At 37.0% G+C, this 23414-nt stretch overlaps 1 protein-coding gene across 1 annotated transcript in view; it reads left to right on the plus strand.

The window, feature by feature from the left end:
- Window positions 1-55: 55 nt before the first annotated feature.
- Window positions 56-23414, plus strand: part of LOC109582981 (uncharacterized) — a 26533-nt gene continuing 3174 nt past the window's right edge. Inside the window, exons 1-62 of the mRNA XM_019998084.1 lie at window positions 56-196; window positions 250-631; window positions 1092-1244; window positions 1321-1398; window positions 1479-1622; window positions 1700-1848; window positions 2027-2296; window positions 2355-2428; window positions 2515-2635; window positions 2712-2823; window positions 2924-2989; window positions 3047-3166; window positions 3371-3642; window positions 3793-3877; window positions 3956-4071; window positions 4468-4615; window positions 4823-5052; window positions 5207-5285; window positions 5364-5501; window positions 5639-5824; window positions 5916-6008; window positions 6081-6241; window positions 6869-7121; window positions 7329-7469; window positions 7670-7792; window positions 7859-7986; window positions 8164-8460; window positions 8666-8713; window positions 8833-9004; window positions 9129-9309; window positions 9469-9611; window positions 9671-9889; window positions 10168-10447; window positions 10565-10708; window positions 10860-11029; window positions 11457-12251; window positions 12315-12432; window positions 12650-13558; window positions 13728-13989; window positions 14240-14462; window positions 14598-14867; window positions 14976-15572; window positions 15626-15816; window positions 15987-16175; window positions 16279-16450; window positions 16566-17006; window positions 17157-17362; window positions 17489-17655; window positions 17747-17927; window positions 18453-18609; window positions 18672-18776; window positions 18837-18945; window positions 19001-19298; window positions 19483-19597; window positions 19676-19801; window positions 20378-20928; window positions 20982-21121; window positions 21190-21566; window positions 21763-22070; window positions 22124-22718; window positions 22780-22927; window positions 22976-23410. Coding sequence (XP_019853643.1) covers window positions 93-196; window positions 250-631; window positions 1092-1244; window positions 1321-1398; window positions 1479-1622; window positions 1700-1848; window positions 2027-2296; window positions 2355-2428; window positions 2515-2635; window positions 2712-2823; window positions 2924-2989; window positions 3047-3166; window positions 3371-3642; window positions 3793-3877; window positions 3956-4071; window positions 4468-4615; window positions 4823-5052; window positions 5207-5285; window positions 5364-5501; window positions 5639-5824; window positions 5916-6008; window positions 6081-6241; window positions 6869-7121; window positions 7329-7469; window positions 7670-7792; window positions 7859-7986; window positions 8164-8460; window positions 8666-8713; window positions 8833-9004; window positions 9129-9309; window positions 9469-9611; window positions 9671-9889; window positions 10168-10447; window positions 10565-10708; window positions 10860-11029; window positions 11457-12251; window positions 12315-12432; window positions 12650-13558; window positions 13728-13989; window positions 14240-14462; window positions 14598-14867; window positions 14976-15572; window positions 15626-15816; window positions 15987-16175; window positions 16279-16450; window positions 16566-17006; window positions 17157-17362; window positions 17489-17655; window positions 17747-17927; window positions 18453-18609; window positions 18672-18776; window positions 18837-18945; window positions 19001-19298; window positions 19483-19597; window positions 19676-19801; window positions 20378-20928; window positions 20982-21121; window positions 21190-21566; window positions 21763-22070; window positions 22124-22718; window positions 22780-22927; window positions 22976-23410 — 13765 coding nt within the window. The 5' untranslated portion in view covers window positions 56-92. The remainder of the gene's footprint in view (window positions 197-249; window positions 632-1091; window positions 1245-1320; window positions 1399-1478; window positions 1623-1699; window positions 1849-2026; window positions 2297-2354; window positions 2429-2514; window positions 2636-2711; window positions 2824-2923; window positions 2990-3046; window positions 3167-3370; window positions 3643-3792; window positions 3878-3955; window positions 4072-4467; window positions 4616-4822; window positions 5053-5206; window positions 5286-5363; window positions 5502-5638; window positions 5825-5915; window positions 6009-6080; window positions 6242-6868; window positions 7122-7328; window positions 7470-7669; window positions 7793-7858; window positions 7987-8163; window positions 8461-8665; window positions 8714-8832; window positions 9005-9128; window positions 9310-9468; window positions 9612-9670; window positions 9890-10167; window positions 10448-10564; window positions 10709-10859; window positions 11030-11456; window positions 12252-12314; window positions 12433-12649; window positions 13559-13727; window positions 13990-14239; window positions 14463-14597; window positions 14868-14975; window positions 15573-15625; window positions 15817-15986; window positions 16176-16278; window positions 16451-16565; window positions 17007-17156; window positions 17363-17488; window positions 17656-17746; window positions 17928-18452; window positions 18610-18671; window positions 18777-18836; window positions 18946-19000; window positions 19299-19482; window positions 19598-19675; window positions 19802-20377; window positions 20929-20981; window positions 21122-21189; window positions 21567-21762; window positions 22071-22123; window positions 22719-22779; window positions 22928-22975; window positions 23411-23414) is intronic.

Below are 23414 nucleotides of genomic sequence, written 5' to 3' on the forward strand. Positions count from 1 at the left end.
TCACGTGATTTGTCGTTGCCGTTGGTAACCATATCGAATAACTGAATGAGGTGCATGGTCCCATTGGTCTGCAAAAGGAGGAGCTGTAGATAATGGAGGTGGATGAGAGACTTAGGTGGCTTGAGTCGCGTGTAAATTCCTCTCTTCGTCCAAAAGGCGAGAAGTTGAGGACTTTCTTTGCAGACAGTGATAACAGGTTATAAAAACAGAAGCTGAAGGCATGCCCATACTCACAGTATTCCATTCCAGGTTAAGGTTTCTTGATTTCTGTAATAACAGTGAGACACGTCATCTTTTCGTCCACCTCCCCACCGAGTCAGAGGAAAGTACAGGTGCATGTACTCTCCGAGTATCGCCACACCCTCCAGACTCCATTCACACTAAAGCGCTGTTCTTCATAAAGAACACTCACACCTCGCGTCTCAATAAAGAAACTATAGGGAACGAGGTTGTATGCAGCGAGTGCTCAGAGGATCCAATTGAGCATCTTGAGCTGGTACTGAGGGAGGTGTATCTTCCATTACTGGCAGAGCAGAAGGAAGGAGCTGCTGCTTCATCTGCTGCTTCTGCTCAAGGAATATCACCAGAAAGAATAATGGACATATTGCACAGAATGATCAGTAATATACAGGTACATAAATAAAATTAATATAATGATGATGCATCAAGTATTATTGTTAATGATTATATACTCTTTAGATAATAGCCCTTTTCACACTAGAGTGGTTTCGAATTAATGCGCATCAATCTGCATTTGTCAGGCCCCGCCTGACTACATCATTCTCCGCCTGACTACATCATTCTCTCACTCGACCTCCTTGAGGTGATTGTGTGAAGTGATGCAGTACGATCATTGTAAACCTATGGCAATAAGAACACAAAATGATACATAATTCAGCTGCTAGTGTGAACAAGATAAATGCGCATTATTTCAGCTGTATCAACAAAGTGCTTTAAAAACTGTACAAGTGCGAAAGACCTGCATATACATGTACATGCTTAGCTTAAACCAAGAATACTTGCTTATAACCAAGAGTACATTTACTCAATGCATATACATGTATATTAATAGTGTGCATTGTGTTCATTAGGTCACTCAGGGCCATCTTTCTGGTGATTTGGTCTTACCCATACCATCACTTGATATACTGGTAGAAGGAGCTGCTAGTAGCAATAATGAAAGAAGAGCTGTTGTGGTACACATCATGGAGTCGTGCGTAATCTCCTGGATGAAACAAGTCAAAGTACGGGCAGTTTAACATACTATAGTAACACATACACAATATGTCACTAGTCACTGAATATTCTCCATTGTTTTAGATGGCTATGCATTTCGATCCTAATGGCGCCATTGCAAAGTCAAATGGTAAAATGGCTGGCCCTATCGCTGAAATTAAAGTGAGTACATGTACATACATGCAGTATGCTGGTATTTCATTTTTATTTCAAACTTTTAAATTTATCTTTTTTTTCCCTAGTATTGGGAGAACAGATATCAGCAATTGCTATTAGTTCGTAATCAGTTAAACTCAGTTGAAGTGTTACGCATTCTTAACGGACTGGAACATGCAAGATCAACTTATGCTGATGCATTCATTGATGTACATAGGGACATGGAAAAGGTGCTTCTCTAATATTTTACTCTTTTTAATTTCTAAAATCTCCTTTCCTTTCTCCTTTATCTCAATCTCTATTACAGTCAATCATTGATACTGAGCTGTCCTTAATGTACATCAGTACATTAAAGCCATTGTTCCTAAAGTTAGAAGGAGCATTCTCTCCAGACACACTAACTGATCTGTTTCCATCACTGGTGACAACGCTATCTCTAGTTTGGCAACACTCAAAGTAAAGAAAAAAACATTAATTTACATATTATATGCTACATTAAAAGCCTGTACACATAGAAATTCCTTTAATATGCATAATGTACATGTACATTCACTATTATTATACATGTAGGTTTTTATGTGAAACTTTTATCAATAGTATTATAGTTTTATTTGTCATTCATTTGCCTATACAGGGTTTATGCTCAGAGTGCTCACTTCAGTCGTCTTCTGCGACTAATATCTAACAAGCTAGCATTGAAAGCTAAGGATATAGTAGGAGTGGATCCTCTGGAGAACCCAATAGAGTCCTGCGTCTGCATTAGACAAGCATTGAGGATATGCTCTGCATTCAGAGGATATTATTTGGACAGGAGGGACGTAGCTGAGAGAGTGATCGGACAGAATAAGGACAGGCTGAACCAGATACAGCAAGAGTCAATTCATCAAACACGTAGCAAAGAGAGGTAGTTTTATATACTTGCATACCTTTTGAAATCTTTCTTTTATTCTCTTTCTCTTTAGTACATGTACTTTTGATCAGGACTCTGCAGTTGGTGATTCCAGTATTGTTAGTTTCTCTAGACAAGGACATCATTGTAAGTATAACATAAAATGATAATAATTATAAAATGAAAGACATACAAAATGTAATAATACTTTTATTTTTTAATTGCTTTACCAGCAATAGACTATCCCTTGTGTTCATGGCCGCCACGCAATTCTCCAGTGTTCACTAGTCTTAACAGTACACTGGAGAGATGCAACGATCTACTGGAACTGGTACAAACCATGGAGCACTTCAGGTATACTTATAAATATTATTATATATTGAGAGGGCTCTAAATCCATTAATTCTTATTGTATATATTCTATATTTAGTGAGTTGGCGCTAGTTGCTGCTCAGGGAAGCAGTGAGGGTAAAGATCCAATACTGATTGATGTGTATCATCAGTTTCAAGTAACACTGGACCACTTTAGGAAGTCAACTAAAGTAGGTTGTCACTCCAGTTTACATTACTAGAAATACCACGGTTGCATTTATTTGTACATTATTGAATTAACGCGATTGTGCTCTTTGCATATGTATATAGGATCTTATGAGTCTTGAAGAGGTTGGATTTGAGAAGAGTTTCTTTGTATTTAGATCATCAGTAAAAGTAATGAATATATGTAAATAGATACATGTACATGTATGTATTACTATTACACATTAGGAGTTGGAGGGTCGGTTGTCTCAAGTCCTGTTCTGCTATTTTGATGATTGTTTGTTGTTGGAGCCATCACTAAGACTACTGGAATCATTTCAAGGACTTATATCAAGAGAAAGCATTCAAGTAAGGAAGGAGAAAGAGAGAGAGAGAGAGTATATTTAAAACAATAGCACTGTGGAACCTCTATTAAATGAACAGTCTATACAGTATGGATTGTAATTGGTGCATTAAGTTCTACAATGGAGGTGTCTGCTATAGAGAGCATTAACATTATTTTTAGTATTTTAAGTTTTATTTCACATGCTCTTTTTCATGCATTCTATATAGTCTGTACTGAGTCCTAAGCTTGAGGCAATCATTGATACCATTCAAGCTGACGTCACTCAAATAAAAGATTGCATGACGTCTTTTGTCACCGATCCTCCCCTCATTCCCAACACTCCAGCCACGCCCTCAAAGTTGCTATGGTTACGGGCTCTGAGGGAGCGTATGGACGTCCCAATAGAGAGAGTAAGAGAAGCTGCTCCGTATCTACTGCATGGAGAGAAAGGATTCCTGCTGAGACACGCTCATAGTAAAATAATAAAAGCAATAGAACAGTAAGAATGAAGAGAGAGAGAGAGAGAGAGGAGGGAGGGAGAGAGAGAGAAAGGGTGAGAAAGAGATATGTGTACATATACATGTATGTATATTCAAGTGTACTTATAAAGATTACTTAAGTATTATGAATAATGTGTGGGCATTTTTAGGCAATGGAACAGTGTTGTGTCTTCATGGAAGAAATCAATACCAGAAAGCATTGACAATGCACTATTATGCACCTTATTGAAACAAGTAAGTAATGTACATGTACATACGTGTATCACTGTAGTTGCATATAATGCATTCATTGATGATTGATTTCATTTTAAGGATAAATCATCTGGTGAGCTTCAAGTCAACTTCAGCCTATCACTGGAGAAAGTATTAAGAGAGCTCCACTATATGAGGGGGCCATTGCTATCAGTCCCTGTACCTCAAGTAATAAAGTAAGAGCTGTTCTCCATGAGAGGGTTAGAGCAGCTGGAGTAGCTGTTACCATCTTGTCATGTACTGTAGCCAGAGTGTACTGTAGCTATTGTATTTGTGCATTCCTTTGGACATCACACCCACACCCCCTGCTATGCAAGTGTGCCCCATGATGATATGAAGATGTTTTTATGGTTTATAAGCACAGTTTTTATGTAATGCAAAGCTGTAATGGTTACATTGTAAGTCTCTGAGAGAAAAGAATTTTTGGATGGGATGAAAGTCCCTACATGTTATTGATGTTTATTGTTTAATACTTTTCTTTAACCTTTTATGTTTTAATTATTTTAATGTACAATGTATAATGATAGACAAAGAAGAAGGTTTATGAACCATAATCTCCTTGTCTCTCTTAGTTCTCTATCAGTGACACTCTCACCACACACTCTCCACCAGTACAGGGTTAGCCTTGAGGTCTACATGAGGCAGTACAACTCAATGCAGGAGACGCTCGACACTGTTCATAAAGGACTCTTCCAGCAAAAACTGTCACTACTTGATAAAGTAAGAACAATTCTATGATATTGACTTTAATTATATTTCTATGCTTTTTATGATTATGTATTATGTATCCAAAGCTGAAATTTTATTCAAAAAATAAAATGTGATTACTGATTAGCCGTATAGCAAAAACTAAGCCTCAGAATAATTTTCCCTTATTTATACAGTGTAATGTGAATGTTGTATTTATTGATGATTCTCTCATTCCAGTTGTTAGAGGAAGGATTGGGTCAATTGAACTGGCTCAGTGTTGAAGTCCCTGATTTCTTAGCTAAACTGAAGGCCAGCCTACAGACTGATCTCCTCCCTGCTGTCCAGTGTGTTCTTCAACAAACCGACAGGATTAGAAGTATCACTGGATCATGGACCGACCTAGTGACACTGGACATGTTTAGAGACACTGAGAGAAGCAGCCTTGATCTATTAGCTAATATGTACAGGTAATAGCAGCCAGCTTATGCACATGATTATAATGTTCACTATAAGTACATATACATATACATGTACATATATAAATTCTTATTTTACACTTGTATTTTCATATACATGTACATGTACATATGTTGGTGAATTTGACTGCTTATTGTTACATAGTGAATTGGTTGAGATAGCAAAGAGAGTCCTATGCTCCTCTATGATACAGATTGAAGGATTATTTAAGAAGGCATATCAAGTAATGATCACTATGCATGTACATGTACATGTACATGTACATGTACATGTAATATGTATTTTAAATTTCTCTCTTTAGCGTGTTGAGGTTAGCTGGGATTCCCCTGCATGGTCTGGCTATCTGTATTATCTTGATTGTTTGGTTGTGAAAGGACTAAAGCAAATGATCCTTCATTCAATGAATACACTGATATCAAGGGCACAGAAATATGAACAAGTATAACAATAATAATAACAAAACTAGACTAAAAGAACAATCTCTCTTTTATCCCTCCCTTTCTATTTCCTATTCCCTTTTCCTTTCATATCTTTCTTTTCTTCTTTCTACCTCCATCTCTCCCTCTCTTTCATCAGGGTGGTTCCATTCCTCCAATGGTTACTGTATCTTTGGAATTATACGAGAAGGACATAGAGTTCTCTCCTCCTCTTTCCGCTCGCTCCTCTCTCCCCTCTGTCCCAGAGAGGATCAAACAATACCTTGAAGGGTTTGTGTCCCTTAGTAAGAGCCTACACTCAAGATTATACCCACTATCAACTGAGGTGAGAATCGTAATAAGCACATGTACATGTAGCTGTATTTTATTATTGAAAAATTGCATTTAAATGTACTTAATGTACATTATGTACACAGAGTTATTATCAGCTGATGAGTTCTGATCCTGAGGTATTGGGTAACTTGCAAAAGATAACAGCTCATGTAGAGACCAGTGCTAGACAGTGCCAGGTATAGTAACACATACATGTACATGTACATACATTATTATATTTAACATTTTTTATTTTTTATTTTTTGCAGTCTCTTCGTAAAAGGTTCTCTCAGTACAGCTTCCTATGGGAGCAAGACGTCCTGGCAACGTTTGACGATTTTATTAATGGGGTGGGGCAACCACACCCACGGAGATTCACACGTCCGGAGACTGTGAATAGATCAAGATCTGCTAGTGCTAGATCAAGAGGGTAAGGGGAAAGGGAAGAGAAAGGAAGAGAGAAAAGCTAAAAATCATATAGTCTACATTTCACAAGTTATCTTTTAATTTTACTTCTCATCACTCCTCACATCACACTTTTTTCACCCTCTTCCCTCGTTTATGGAATTCTCTTCCACCTGTAAAAATCTCTCTTTCTAAAGAAACTATTAAATTACACGTAAAGAAAACTTTTTGGAATCACTTTATTGTTCATTTTGACCCTAATAATGTTTGTTCTTATCACTATGTATGTCCTTGCTTTTCTTGTGCCAATCTTCCTGTAAACTCTATGTATTCCTGATTTGTTTATGTTAGTAGTTATTTCATTTTATTTTTATTTTTATTATTTCCTTATTTACTATTCTTATTTTCTCTTTTTTTTTCTCTCTCTCTATCTGTTTAATCTTTTTTTGTTTGGCGGTCAGCTCAGGAAGCTGGCTGTCCATCTGTATACATTTGTATACAGTAAAGTTATTTAAAGTTAAAGTTAAAAGATACTAACTACATACATGTACATACATGCACATGCATGTACATGTATGTTTATTTTTTAATTTCTGCAATACATGTATAACATTACAATTTTCTTTTTGTCCCCATGTACATATACATACAGTCATTCTGCTGCTCCACCTCCTATGTCCAGTCAAACAGCAAGCAGTGTACTGGAGTCAGTCACTGGTCATTCCGATTGGGAGTTCCTCAAACCGGACAGACAGTATTCTGCTCCACCTTCTTCTTCTCCTTCTAATACTCCTCCGTCCACGTCTCGGTCTTCCTCGAGCTCAGAGACAGGACTCATTAAAGATGGGAGGAGACCAAGACACCCTACACTGGAGGACTTTGATGGAGAGATTGCTGTATTCCAGGTAACAAGGATATTAATAATAATGATAATGATAATAATGATAATAATGATTAATAATAATGGTGATAATACCTGTATTAAAACTCGGGCATTTTAACACTTTCTCATTGACTGAATTGCTTTCCCTTTAACATATAATAATAATAAGAATAATTCTGTATAAATTGTCACTATTTTTCATATTTTTATATTCTACATATTGTCTCAGGGTGTGTTGGAGAGGTTATCTAGTAGTATTGACACTGTTGATGTTGGTTGGATCTGTGTTGATCAGCGTGCTGTGAAGAATGCACTGACTTCACTAGCTAAGAAATGGACCTACATCTATGCTAACTACCTTGAGAAAAAAGTAAATTTTACCATAATACTACATGTACATGTACATGTACATGCATCTTATAATACTGTACATTGTATTTGCCTTTTTCTCAATTTAAAATTTTATGAATTTTGTGTGCTTAACCATTAAATTTTTGCTTAGTTTACTTAGATTTTTACATTGCAGTACATGTGTACATTTACATTGTGTCTGTATTATTATTACTGCAGGTATTGCTTGTACTGAGAGAGCTGGAGGTGTTCTTTACTGAAATAGAGCCACAGGTCGAAGCAATCAGTGGAGACACTGTTGATCCTGATCATATCATGACACTAGTAACAATATTTAACAAAGTAAATAGAAAAGAATATTAATAATATAAAGTATCAATGTATTATTATTATTTATCATTGTATCAGGTTAATCTCCAGCAGTTAGTGATGGATGGTAAGTTTGGTGCAGTTCATAGAGCAGTCTCAATATTGGACAAGTTTCATCAGACACTCCCAGCTCAAACCAGAGACCACTTTGAAGGAATACCCCACAGGTAGACAAAGTCTACAGTAATCTTAACTACTATGCATTTACATGTAAATATACATACTATTGATTATAAAAATTTCATGTAAATGTATATATTGCATTTACTGTATAATTCACCATTAAATGTACATTAAGTTTACTAAAATTTACAAGTACATGTACTCCTTTTTCCTGTCATTAGGTGGTCCAGTCTTAAGAAGAGACTGGCTCTCAGTAAGCAGAGGATAGCTCCACTCATACAGTCACACAGTGCAGCCATTAAGAGAGACCTTGAAGTATTTGGATCAGAAGCAGAAAGAGAGCATCAGTCTTTCCTCAGTAGCCCCTGCCTCTCTCATAACTGTGACCCTCCTGTGGCCCAGGACCTCATTAAAGAATATGTACAGATATTACTGGGACTGAGGGCCCAGGCAAAGGACCTCATGGAGCTACAGGAGCTACTCCAGGCATCCGTTGTTAACTTTAGCATATTAAACCAGTGAGAGAGAGCTATAGTATTATTGTAATAGTATATGTACATGTACATGTAGTTTCTAGCATAGAATTACTTTAATTCTTAATCTTATTATCATTATTGATCATTGCATATTAAAACTTCATTATAGGATTATTATTGCATTTATAGTTGTAGTTTATCACTGTATATTTATTACTATATAATTCTCTGCTCTATTTGTCTTTAGGTTTGAGGATGAGCTAACAAACGCTAATCTCCTCTGGGAAAGACAACAGTAAGTGTCTTCTATTTTGACTAATTAAGAAGATGAATGCATGTATGCATGCTAGTCAAAAGCAGATGTCATACTGTTATGTTAATAATTTATTGGCCCTCTTTCTCTTTCTCTCTTAGCATGATTTCAGAGTATCATACTAACATTAAGACTCAGATCTGGCTCAATGTTGATTTCTCTGATATGAAGGACACCTGTCGTGAGCACACAGAGTTACTGATGTCACTTGGAGACTGCACTGGAGACTGGGATGCTAGAACACACTTTCAAGAAGCTGTTTATGAGATGCAAGTGAGTAGAAGGGGAGAGAGAGAATTTTTTAAGTTGCTCAAAAGTTGGGTCAGTACTGGGTCTTGGGCCAAATTTTTCGTAATAAAATCCATTTCTTCTCTCTCTCTCTCTCTTCTAATGGTAGCATACAGTACCACTGCTTGAGGGTCTCTCCAATAAACACATGAGGCCACGTCATTGGAAGCAAGTTCTCCGTTACTCCAACAATCACTCACTGATACTCTTACTGATGAAGAATGGGACACTGGACATGAATGTCCTGAGACACATGACTGTAGGACGATTCATGGAACTCAAACTATTGAGTAATTAATAATAAGAAATAATGAATAATAATGATAATAATATGTATGATAATAATTGCTACATGCATGATAGTAATTTTAACTCTTGGAAGTACATGTACATGTAAAAAGAACATGTACTTAGCACTCATTTTTTGCTTTTATTGATCTGTTCAATAGGTTACAGTGCTGATATATTGGGTATTGTTGATCGTGCTTCAAAAGAGGTTGCTATTGAAGAATTACTTAAAAACCTTGAGGAGGTGTGGCTTAGCATGCAGTTCCAATTAAAGCCCTTTTACAGGCTCCATGGACATGAACAGGTAAGGTATAATTTAATGCAAATCTATTTTTAATTTTTCATTTTTTTCTTTTCATGCAGGCTGCTTCTGATATTGGTGTTGAAGCTGGTCGTATTTCAGCTCTCTCTCATACCTCTCCTGTCGTTCGGAAGAGGAGCATATCTAGTGGGCGTGTCTCTATTATTAGTGCCACACCCACTGTCGCTGTTGAAAGGATGACTCATCATCATCATCAACATGAAGTCGTAATGCTATTGGATGATGTGGATAAGATATTTGAAGCTCTTGATCATTATCAAGTAAAAATTAAATATCATATCCATATTAGTTTACATGTATCAATTACCTCCAATTTCTGATACATATTGATATCCTTATGCTTTGTAAAAAGTTTGAGCTGATTTTTACAAGTATTTTCTGAGTTATTAGCATCTGAAAAACATGCCAAAATATCTATAAAATACATGTACATATGTGATACTTTTGAGACTAATGCTCTTATTTCTGACACATTTTAAAAATATAATTTATATGTACATTAAGATGATCCTATTTTTTAATTTTATTTTCATGTCAGACGTCATTAAAGAGCCTTGAAGGCAGTGTTGCTGCTACCTCATTCTCTGAAGAGCTCCAGCACTGGCACAAACAGCTTCAAACGGTAGAAGCAGTCCTCAGGGTGTGGCTACAAGTACAGACCCACTGGGTCCAGCTGGAGGAGGTTCTAACCAGCATTGAGGCAGCACAGCATCTTCCTTCAACTTATTTTAATTTCACAACCATCAATAAGGAATGGAAGCAGCTGTTGAAATCAACCGCTAAGTCGCCTAATGTTATACAGTGCTGCCTGCAAGAAGGTAAGTAGGATAGGATATATAATAATCATCATTTTATGTATTTTTATCATGATTATTTTCTTTATTATTATCCTCATTATTATTCTCTTATTTTTTTCCTTTCTTTGTCTCTTATAGATTTGTTGCAGATGTTAGAGAAGTTTCTGAACACATTGACCCAATGCCAGTCAGTGTTGCTCCAGTATGTACAGTGTAAATCCTCACGCTGTCCTTGGCTGTACTTCCTAACATTGGAAGATGTACTACAGCTAGTCTGCTACAGTAGGCACTGGATTTATTTATTTATTTATTTTTTACTACACACAAATGAATGAATACATGTATGTACATGTACATGTACATAAATTTCTAAAAATAAATGCATGGCATTATTATTATTAAGTACCCAATACTTTGTACAATCTATTCTTAGGCTCCAATCTTCCTGTATTATGTAAGGTTATTCCCAAGCTTTTCCTCCATTCAACTGGCCTCCTGTTCAGTAATGATATATCTCTCCTGCCCATCATTCGTAGCAGTTCGTTGCTGCCTCGTATAACCGGACTGACTGGATATGGACGAGAGAAATTAGAGCTAGCAGAAGTAATAATAATGATGATTCTTAAGCATGTACAATGTAGTTCAAAGACTTGGTATATTGCCAAAAATGACTAGGAGAGAATTTTCCATTTTTATAATTTTTTCTGATAGATATACATGTTTTTATGTTATCTGTCAAGTTTGAACTGATTTCAATCAAAAATAGATTTTTTATGAATTTTTAAAGTTACTCCAAAATTTGACAAAAGACCCAAGGCTATAGCCTTGGCCAAATTTTGCCAAAAATGACTAGGAGAGAATTCTTCATTTTTATAATTTTTTCTGATTGATATACATGTTTTTATGTTATTTGTCAAGTTTGAGCTGATTCTGATCAAAACTAGATTTGTTATGAATTTTTAAAGTTGCAAAATAATGAATTTTTAACAGTAATAGTAATATTGTATTATTAATGCTGTATTTTCCCCAGGGTGTTGATTGTGATGGTGCTATTGAGATTATACTCAATCACTTGCTCCACTCAGTGACAGAGACCCTGAATCAGCAGCTCATCACGACACTAACACAACAAAAATCAGCTCCTTCAACTCCGTCACAGTCCTCCACCACCCCATCCTTAATAAAGAGACTCTCGTCTGTCTGGCTAAGTTCTTCCAGTCATCAAATCCTCCAGCTAGCCACCATCATATTACTAGAAGAAAGGCTCCAGCAAGAGGTAGAGAACACTAAAGGAGGCTCATTAGATCCTAGTAGCTTCTTATCCGATATACAATCAGCCATACAGACCCTTGAGTCTATACATGAAGGGAAAGTAACACAAGAACATGATCCTAAATTAGGTTTCACCGACTCCAATAAAGGCATTGGACAACTAGCAAATAATTCTGCAGAGAATGAAGAGGAAGATGCAGGTTGGAGTGATACACAGTTAGACTTGAAGAGTGAGCCAGTAGCCATTGGCATACATAAAATCCTATATCATAACTTGATGCTGATTCTACTAACATACAGGCAAAGAGCTAAAGCTCTTTCTACTGAACCACATCCTTCATCATCGTTCCAATGGCTGTCCTCTCTTCATTATTCTCATGATGCTACTCAGCGTTCTTGTGTATTAAGTACTATTGGGGCATCTCTTAATTACGGTTTTCATTATAGTGGAGGGTATCCCATAGCTTTGACCACACCTACTGAGAGCATGGCCGTTCATATGGTGAAAGTGATGAGCCAGCAAGTTTGCGGTGTCATAACTAATGATACAAAAGTAAATAATAATAATAATAATAATAATAATAAACATTATTATTTATTTTTCTCTTCATTATAGTCTGATTCAGTTAGTACAGTGTCCATTGCTTGTGGGTATCCGTTATTTCCTTTGCAGTGCTCCAACACAACATCCAATGATACTTTGATGAACTGCTTTAAAGGAATAGCATCAACAGGTACAATAATATGGTATTGTAACATGTACATGTATGCATGTGATTATTATTGTTGTTCAAAAAAGCAACAACCAATGTGCATGAAAAGTAATGAGAACATTATAGTAAAAAAGAAAGCACAGGAGATTGAATCATACTTACTACCATAATTTTTTGTTATGTATTGTCCTTGTTGTTGTTATTATTATTATTTATTGTTCTTTTATTACACTATTAGGTTCATGGCTGTATCTCTCCAATCTCCATTCCCTCCCTGTGTCACTGATCCAGTTATCTGTTCAGCTTATGACTGCCATCAGAGAAGCCAAGATAAAGAGGAGTAGGATTGTCAAGTTCCCTGGGGAGAGCCTAAAGGCATATAAACTTGATACCAGCTTCTGTATTGCTAGCACAACCCTCTCTTCCACCTTCCCTTCTCTTCTCTCCTCATCAGTCTTCTCTGTTTTCAAGACCTATAGCATACAAGAGGCACCTCCTTCAGTGACATACGAAGCTCTTTTTATAAGCAATGGATTCGTTTCAGCCGTTTCCCCTCTCTCCCTTTTTCTCTCGCGCTACACGGCTGAAAACAACATCAATAAAACCGACGCCTGTGCTTTAATTTCTCTCTCCAGTCAACACATAAAGGATTATCATCATCATTACGGTGGTAGTCATTACCAGCAGTCATTTGAGCCATACTTGTCCCTCAGCCCGCCTCCACCCACCACTCTCTCTAGCAGTGTAGCCAGCTCTGTCATTCTCTCTCACCTCACTCAATCCTCTCACGATTCACTCGCTACCTCAAGACAAGGTGGCCCTGCTCTACCCGTCCTTGTCGAAGAAGATGAAGAAAATGAAGACGATGTTGATCTAAGAGAGGAAAGTAGCGATAGTCTATTGCAGAAGCTAGAGCTATTGTCTGTTCTTGTCTCAATATGGGAGCTACAGTTACCACTCCCTCCTGCTGCATTGCAGTCAATGCAGGAGTATTTCAGTGATATCAATGTATCTGAGGTATTGGAGGAGCTAGATAAGGGACAGGCTGAGATTGTTAGTGTGTATGCTTGGAGTCGGGAGGCAGTTGAATCAGCTCAGGAATCAAGAGCAGCTAGTGCCATGTTATCTACTAGAGGAAGAAATACAAGTAAATGTACATGTAGATACAATTACTATTACTGTACATGCATGTACACATTATGCTTAAAATAGCTTTAATTCCTTTTAATAAAAATATGCTATACATTTACATGTATGTATATTATTTTTTACATTGCCTCTCATACTTTCACTCTCTTTTTCTCTCTTTATTTTAGACTTGCACAATCTTGAGTCGGCCATACTCCAAGCCTGCCTTGTTAAAGGTCTCGTACCATCACAGCATTTACTGAAATCAGTCCACACGCTAGTTCAACTGATCCTGTTAAACAGAGTGGTTAGAGTCATTGGTAACTGGGAGGCAGGTAGAAGAGAGGTCATTGAATTAGCCATTGAAGTTATAAAGAGCACTGGGTATACACTGAGCAACACTTCACTGCCCACTGATGCTATATACACTGGGGGACTGCTGGGAGAGAAGTCAGTCTTCTATAGTACCATTAACACCTTAATAGTGCAATGTATTTATACATGTATAAACTATACCTTTTATTCATTGAATGAATGCATATATTGTACATGTACATGTTGATATAGTTTCTGATTGCTATAATACCTTTATGCATTCAATGAAGATCTTTTCAATATATTTTCATGTAGTACATGTACATGTACCTCTTTCTCAATAAAGATCTGTGCAATATGTCATTATTTCTTTTCTCCTCCACAGAGATGTACCAGGAGTGTTGCCTCAGTTATTGAACAGGCTCTCACCATCAAGCACTAACAGTATACAGTTGATCCTGCTAGAGGAAGGCTCAGGGCCTCTCTGTGAGACAGAGGAAGGGCTCAGCCCTTGCTTACAGTGGATATGCAATGAGAATGAGACATTACTCTACTTTACTAATAATGCATCTACTCTATTGGACCCTTCAGTCAAATTTATACTAACAGTAAGAAAATATCATTTTTAATGCATAATATTTTTGCATTAATAATAATGTATTTGCATATTAATTTCTTTTATTTGTACTTGTACATGTATTTTTATTTTTTAATTTTCTTTTTCTCTCTTTCCTCTGTTGCAGTGTCCCAGTACTGGAGATGTCAGTAGGTATCTACCAACCCTCTCCTTGACTCATGACTGCTGCATATCATGGGAGCACAGAGTAAAGACTTCATTCCTTCCGTTAGATAGAGACATACAGAAACACCTCACCCTGCTCTCTCAGCAGCACATTCCAGGACTAATAGACCTCATGTATAATAGCACCAGTGATAGTGACAGCACTGCTGTGTATAGTTATGTCTCATTAAGTGTTCACCAACTGGTTTCTTCATTGTGTAATGTATTGAAGGTAAGCCCCTATAATTATCACCAATAATTGCAGTATACATTATGAGCATGCTTCATATAATAATTTTAACTTTGAAAAAATTAATGATAAAATATAATTTATTTTTAGTGTCTTTTATCTGATGTCACAGCATCAGTTTCTTCTTCCTCTGTCGAAAGAGTCTTTGCATATGCCCTTATATGGACGTTTGGAAGTACCATGACGAGCGACGGCAGGAGAGTTTTTGAGGTTTGGCTGAGGGAGAGTTTCCCAGAGTCCCTCACTTCACTAGACGAAAGTCTCTGGCACTATAAACTGATACCAGCGTCTCTTAACTTTGACTTATGCAGAGCAGAGAGTACCAGTGGCTATGTGTACTGTCCTAAACGCAAGGCACTCTCTGAGTTCATCCAATTATTATACACTAAGAACATTCACCTGGTACTTGATGGAGTGTGTGGTAGTGGCAAGACTGCATTCCTTGTTGACACCATCACTGCATCAAAGAGAGGAGCCAGCACTAATAGCAGTAATGCTTCCGGCTCCAGTAGCAATAGCAACGACCCCATGTACTCCTTCATGCATACTCATGTCAATCAGCTATCAAGTCCGGCCACTTTTTGGTCTCAGCTCCAAGAGAATCTTGTTTGGCACTCGGGGAGGACTTACTTACCGCAAAGCAGCGATAAAGTAGTCATATTGGTGGATGACATTCACTTGAGCCAAGTAGAAACATTGATAATTTATTATTATTATTATTCTTTATTTTTATACTATAGGTATCTCATTCAGGCTCATTACTCTCACTAATAGTCAATCACATATCAACTGGTACCATATTGGCTCCTCCGTCATACAAAGAGCACAATGTTGGTGGCATTACTTACATACTCTCAACTGACAGCACTCAATGTGGGCTTGATCCTGAGACCATTAGTAATATATTGTATCTACACTGGGAGGAGTACAGGTAATAGATTACTTGTACACATATACATGTACATGTACATGTATGTAGTAGAATAATATTTATATTTTAAGGATTTTTTAAATTCTAATATTATAATTTTACTACCTTAAGTGAAAGTATAATAATTATTATTATTATTATTGTTATTGTTATTATTGTTATTATTATAGTGAGGAAGAGTTGGTGTTTATATACAGTGCACTACTGGGGAAATATTTCACTGGATTGTCCTACAGTCTACTAACACAGCTAGTAGAGACATCAGTTCAGATACACACTAAACTGCAGACTACATTCATTGATAATAAAGACAGGAAGCACTACACTTTTACCAGCACTGTACTGGATGCTACACTGAGGTAATGGAGAGAAGGAGGGAGAAAGAAAAATGGAGGAATCTTGCTTCTTTAATCTACCATTAATCTTTATTTATTTCTACATTGTTGAATGCATTCTTTGCAGGTCTTTAACTCTTCGTTGTGATAGAGACATATCTCCAATTGATCTCCTCCAGTGCTGGCTCAGTGAGAAGTATTGGCACTATGCAGCCCAGTTGACCACCACTGTGGATAGGGAGAGATACCAGGAGTGTGTAGACAATGCATTGAAGAAATACTTCAGTGAATCTCCATTGGTTAGTCAGCACAATATTGCTATGTATTGTATTTTTTATTTTTAGTTTATGCATGATAGATTTAGCTTAGCTATTACTATTATTATTATAATCATTTTCTTTCTTTTTTCTCTAGCTTCCTACATTATTGCAATACTCTCCTTTATCCTTTGGCATTGGTAAAAAACAAATGGAAGACAAGCTCATCTCATTGCAACAAGAGCTTGATGCGCTAAGCCCCACACCACCTCTCTCTCTCTACGATTTCACCCTCACCCTCTCCCTCCATCTCTCTCACCTCTTAGAAGAACAGAGGCCTCTATCATCTATACTGCTAATAGGAATGGGGCACATTGAGCACCTCTTGCTACTCATAACAGCATCACTTGGTTATTCACTGCAAAGACCTTCACAGATACAGATCAGTAACACAACTAGCACTGCTCCTACTGGAGCCACTCATGTTATAGGAGAAGAAGGGATCAGCATTAGTCCTAGTATATGCTTTCAGTCTGATGGTGACATAGGAGCATTCAGAGCTGCTTTAAAGAGCATTTATACTAATGCTGGAGTGAAGGTATGTTGTTCATTACTATTATAGGAATAAAATTATCAGCACCAATGTACATGTACATATACTATTATGACTATAAAGCAAAGAGATGCACCTTTATGAATGTACATCTTATTTTTTCTCCTCTCTCTCTCTCTCTCTCTCTCTTGACAGAATGAGCGTGTTGTGATCTTTCTTGATGACCAGGAGCTCCTCCATCCTTCTTGCATTTCTCTTGTGTACGAATTTGTCAAGGATTGCTCGATAAATATGGACTTCAATCCGGAGGAGAGATCACGCATTGTCAATTCATTGAGATCTGAAGTGACAAGGAATGGCTCTGAATACTCTGAACAGAAAGCATGGATCTTTTTTATAAAGTAAATTATAATGTATTGTACAATGTATGTATGTTATTATGCATTGATATATTACTGTTGTTTGTTGTTTGTTATTATTGTTATTGCTTTTACCAATAATCTTTATTTATTTCTTTTTGTCTACAGTCGACTGAAGACTAATGTGAGACTGGTTCTATCTCTCCCTGACTTGGAGCTAGCGAGTAACTGTGGACTCCTGGGAATGAAGAACCTATTGTCAGTCATTGAAGTGTGTTATGAACTACCTTGGGACAGAAAGAAATTACTACATGTGGCAAACTATCACTTGAAAAGTATGAGAGTGAGAGAATTAATTAGTACTATGTAATAATTTTAAAATGTACAAGCATTCATGAATATACTTTATTTCTTTTATTTCTGTAGATTGTGTTCTTCCCAAGACCTTGCAGGAGAGCACAGCTCACCTCTTGACTTCCCTTCACATGTTGCTAAGGAATACAACAGCAGACACTGATCCTGTTAGCTCATATTCATCCCATTATACTGCTAACCCCATCACTGTCTGCTGCTGCTGGAACAACAAGTTTGAGTTCTTCTCTGAAAGGTATTGCTTGCTTTTACTGTGCACATGTACAGTACATGTTCATGTTATTTGCTGTTGAAATTTTTGACATGGACTATAGATTCACTTTTTTAATGTTCAACGTGTTTCAAAAGGTTTTTTGAAGTAATAAAATGATATCGCAAAATTACGCAGGGTTTGTGTATGCAATACACTCTCCCTTCCAAAAATTGTATTGACTATATCACTATGTCTTCCTTGATTTGCAGATCTTTGACAGCCCTTTTTATAATGGCCCAACCTGACAATGCTCTAGTGGGTTGCTCTAATTATACAGTGGGCATTTCCTGTGGTTTGACACATGGTTAGACAAAGTACACTATAGGGAGCAAGTGTATTTCTCAACAATTATTATCTACCTATTAATTTTTAAATGAATTGGAGACTGGTGCAGGCAGAGTTTGTGCAAAGCACTCACTCCTTCATAAGTATATTGCCAAAATAATATGTTTACTCTATGCACGTGTATATGCATTCAGTGTATGTACATGATTTGCATGTATTTAGGTTTTGCCATGAGTTGGAGGAATGGTGGAGAAAGCTAAGCAGTGAGTGTCACAAACTGGACACAGCTATTGAAGCTTTTTCAAAAACTCAGAGGAAGCTCCTCTCATTAAAAGAAAGACTCATCAGAGAAGAGATAGTTTTAGAAGAAAAAGGAAAAGTGAGGCTCTTCTCTAATATAGTCATGCACATGTGTCTTATTCTTCTTCTTCTTGTCTGTAGAGTTATGCTCAGTTGCTGGTTCAGATAGGCCAAGACACAGCCATTGCTAAAGAGCAATTGAAACTGGTCTATAAGCAATCAGAGAGGATTGAACACCTGCAAAAGGTATAAATAGTACAAAAATACTTGAGATATTTCTCTCTCTCTCTCTCTCCTTTTTCAAAGGTTCTGCCAGAGTATGAGCATGTATATTCACTGTATGTTGAAGACTTGGAGCGAATTGAGCATGAAACGAAAGAAATTGCTCTCAATTTGGACCAGAAGAGCCTACTAGGTAATTCATAAGTTTAAATTCATGATGATTAGTGAGTAAACTTTTTATACTTTAGTGCTTCGCTCGCTTCACAAGCCTCCACTTGATATTCAAGAATTACTAGAGGCTGTCATTATTATCATAAAATCCCCTGGGTCTGACCTCTCCTGGACAAAAGGGGCCAAGAGGCTAATGGCTAACATTGATCGATTCAAAGAGATGATGATGGAGTTCTCACAGCACAGAGAAGCATCAGGCCCGCTGTTAGAGTCACTACAGTTGTATATTTCAAGACCAGGATTCAACGAGGAGACTTTTAGCAAGCTTTACTTAGCCGCTGGGCAACTTTGCTCTTGGGTCAAAGGAGTAGAGAAGTAAGATAAAATTAATAATAATTATTATGTTTATTTTATATGTATCATTATTCATTTATGCATCATTTATATATATATATATATATATAATTTACCTGTTATTTATGTAGTTCTTCTATATTGCTATTATCTACATGTACATTTCTTGATTATGTCTTTTCTTTTTGTCTCTTTCCTGCTTTAGTTTCCACAGGATGCTTCAGGACAACATTCGTAGACTTGAATACAGAAAGTCACAAGTGAAGGTATCACTCCAGGAGTATACTGAGAAACTAACTCAATTGAATCATAAAGTTCAAGTAAGAAGGAAAATCAAAAAAAAGAGAGATCAGTATTTTATTGGAATATATTTAATTTTTCTAATTTTTTATTTTTAGGTGCTTGATGAGAGGCTGGAAGGTTTGAGTAGCTCCTTAGAGCAGGCCTCCATTGAGAAGACTTATCAGAATGAGATTGTGATGGAAATGGGCAAAGAACTTGAAAAAACAACACAATTTATTGAGGTATGTAACACCAATGGGTGTCTTTATGTAGCCTAGCATCGTTTTAAGGAGGATGGGTTTAGAAAAGGTGTCATCAAAAAGAGTATTGGCCAAATTTTGTCAAAAATGGCTAGGAGAGAATTCTTCGTTTTTATAATTTTTCCTGATAGATATACATGCTTTTATGTTGTTTTTCAAGTTTGAGCTGATTTCGATCAAATTTAAATTTTTTATGAATTTTTAAAGTTGCTCAAAAATGAGGCCAAAGTCCCTGTACTATAGTACAGGGCGCAGGCCAAATTTTGCCAAAAATCACTTGGTGAGAATCTTCCATTTTAATAATTTTTTCTAATACATATACATGCACTTATGTTGTTTTTCAAGTTTGAGCTGATTCTGATCAAGTTTGGATTTTTTACAAATTTTTAAAAGTTGCTCAAAAATGAGGCCAAAGTCCCTGTACTATAGTACAGGGTCATTCGTCAAATTTCATCAAAAATGACTATGAGAGCATTCTCTACTTTATCATTTTTTCTGATGCATATACATGTTGTACATTTTATATCAAATTTGAGCTAGTTTATCTCTATTTTGTAGTCACTGTCTTCCCATTACAATGAATGGAACACAGTCCGTGATAATCTATCAGGAGCACTCACCAGTCAAATAGGCCAACTGGCCCTCACCACATGCTACACCTCATACCTTACATCACTGGACCCACAGCAAGCACTAAACATTGTCACTCATCACGTCAAACCCAGTATACTAGACAAAGGATTCACTCTATCTCCTCATGGTGGTATACCACCACTACAAGGGATTATAATGGGAGCAGGAGACTCTGGGTCAAGTAAAATTGAAGAACAACAGGAGAACACTTCGTCATCTACTGGAGGAGAAGAGAGAGAGGAAGAATCAACTCTTAAGTGTACTGGGTATCAATATCATGATCTCTTTAATGACGTACTCCTCATGTTAAATCCGATTCAATCTCTACAATCGTTACCGAGTCTTTCCCTCCTTCATCATTTGTATGCTGTACTGGTAGAGCATGCTTGGAATCGCTGGACACTTTTATATGACCCAGACAACATAGCCACATCACTACTGAGTGATAAATGGAGCATTCTGGATGGACAGGAATGGTATAAGAATATTTATAAGTGCTTTGATGCTTTTTCTTTTTTTTTCTCTGCAGGTCTGTACCTCTCTTTCACTCAATAGAGCAAGCACTAGTTGAGGGCCTTTGGATTGTTCTTAAGAATATTTCATTGCCATTTCATTCTTCGTTAATACCCATTCTAGAGTCAGGCCTGTACTGGCAAAAAACTGATAAAAGTAAGTTACTTCTCTAATATTAATGATGTCTTCACTTCATCTTTCTTTCTTCCATTTGTTGTGTATAGGAGATATCTCATTGGATTTCTGTGGTAGACGTATTCACGTAAACAAGTCATTCCGACTGATACTGACCCTCTCTTCTCTCCCTCCTCATCACTCCACTTCTCAAATCTTCTCTTGTCGCTTTAACTTCATCAACGCTTCTACCTCGTCCCTTCCCCTAGCACAAGAACTCACTCTACAAGAAGCTCAGAAAGATGCTAATTCTGATGTCTATTCTCTTGACTCGTACAACACTCTTATGTCTGCCATTGCTGAGAGCGATGAGAAGAGAAGGGAGCTTAGTGAGAGGCTCCTCAGGTGTCTGGGGAGTGTCACTGATGGTATTGTTAATTGTTATATTGTCAGTCAGGTTGAGGATGTCATGAAGAGCTATAAGGAGGTACACATTTACCACCAGTACACATGTACAGCACTTCAATAGTGGGTAGTTTTGGGCTAATTTTATGCAAATTGATCAAAAATAAAGTATAAAACAATCATAGCAGCTTTATATAAATTTTACAAGAAAAATTATAAACTCTACTGTGTATTCTTTGATTTTAAACATTATGAATCTATAATTGTGTTTATTTTAGTTGCAGGAGTCTTTTGGTTTTCATTGCCAGTCTGCAGAGACTTATTCTGTATCTCTAATGAACACTGCCAGCTCTGTTTGTCTCTTTTCTTCTTTGGTCTTCAGTTTCCTTCAATGGCTATCGAAGGCTACCCCTAACTTCCTCGTAACTTGGAGCAGATACCAATCGATATTCTGTCAAGCTTTGCTACAGTCAAACCTCATGAAGACTCAAGAGGTCAAAGGAGAAGCAGAGGAGAAAAGACAAGCATCAGCATCAACTCAGTTTAGGCAACTCCTCGTGAAATCTGTCCTCATCATACTATCAAGGTGAGAGGTTATAATTTACTGTTGATCAATCCTGAATGCCTTTTTCCTCATAGATGTTTTGATGATACTCAGTTATACCCATTAGCCTACTGCTTGTACATTCTATCATTCCTTGACTCTTATACTGATGTCAGTGTAGCTCAAGTCGAATATATTCTCCTTAGTGTGGGTCAAGAGAACTATTGGACTGATTTCCTTAACGAAAGCCCTCCATTTCAGCTCTCTCCTGTACCAGAAGGAATATCAGAGACTATCATGCTACAGCTTTACTCTCTTCCTCTCTTTCCATCATTTATGGAGTCAGTTCATCAGTCAATGGTTGAGCAACCTGATGAATGGAAGGCATTGATAAAGAACAGCTCAGTCCTTCCTCCCATCTCTTCCATACCAGTGCTAAGAGCTTCTTCTACTGAAAAGGAGTCAACCCTGTATACACTGAATGACTTGGTACTTATGAGTATTTTAACACCAGATGGAGTTTGTTCTTATATTGAAAATGAAATGAGTGGCCTAATGGACTCTTTACCTGTACCACTGCTGAGTGATGTACTAAAGAGTGAAGACAGCACTTCTATGGTGTTGCTCTATGATGAAAATAACTTGGTCTCACAGGCTAATGTAATCCTCCTCAATGAACACTTCAGAAAGGTAAATGAGTTTATGCTAAATAAAAATGTATATACTTCATTATTTATGATGGTCTTTATAGGGTCAAAGTGGAGTTGATGGTCAATCACTGCTGACAGTATCTGTTAGTTTAGAATCAGAGTCAAGCACCAGTTCCATTGACTGTGTCATACTCCAGGACATTCATCTACTAGGAATGGAAGCACTGGCTTTAAAACTACAAAAAGAAAGTAAAAAACAAAGTTAACTATTTTTAATTTTATTTCTTTTCTCAATAGCTCGAAGAGTCATAACGACCATGGATCACAGGTATAGCATGCCAGTACAGTTACTAGCTCAGTGTCAAGTTCTCTCTCTCTCTCGTGTTGCTCCCACGACTCAATTCCAAAAACAAAAATCACTCCTACCTCAGTTGAGCTCTCAGAGTAACGAAGTGCCCAAATACCTTTACACACTCCTTGCTGTAGTCTCCTGCATTCCACAGCATCTCTTGGAAGAACTGGATAAAGTAGTACCTCAAAAGAAGCGAAAGCTTGTCTTCCTATTGTGTGCTTTTCATACACACTGCTATTGCAGCTTCTTCCCTGCAGCACAGCTTCATAACCTGGTGTATGCACTGTCCCAGCTATCAAAGGATGAGTCTGATATTGATGTACTCTTGCAGTCAATGAGTGATCTTTTACTCAATCTTTATTTCAGTTCACCTTCAAGCAGTGA

This window comes from Amphimedon queenslandica, unplaced genomic scaffold, assembly GCF_000090795.2.
Source record: "Amphimedon queenslandica unplaced genomic scaffold, v1.1 AMPQUscaffold_13340, whole genome shotgun sequence".
NCBI lineage: Eukaryota > Metazoa > Porifera > Demospongiae > Haplosclerida > Niphatidae > Amphimedon > Amphimedon queenslandica.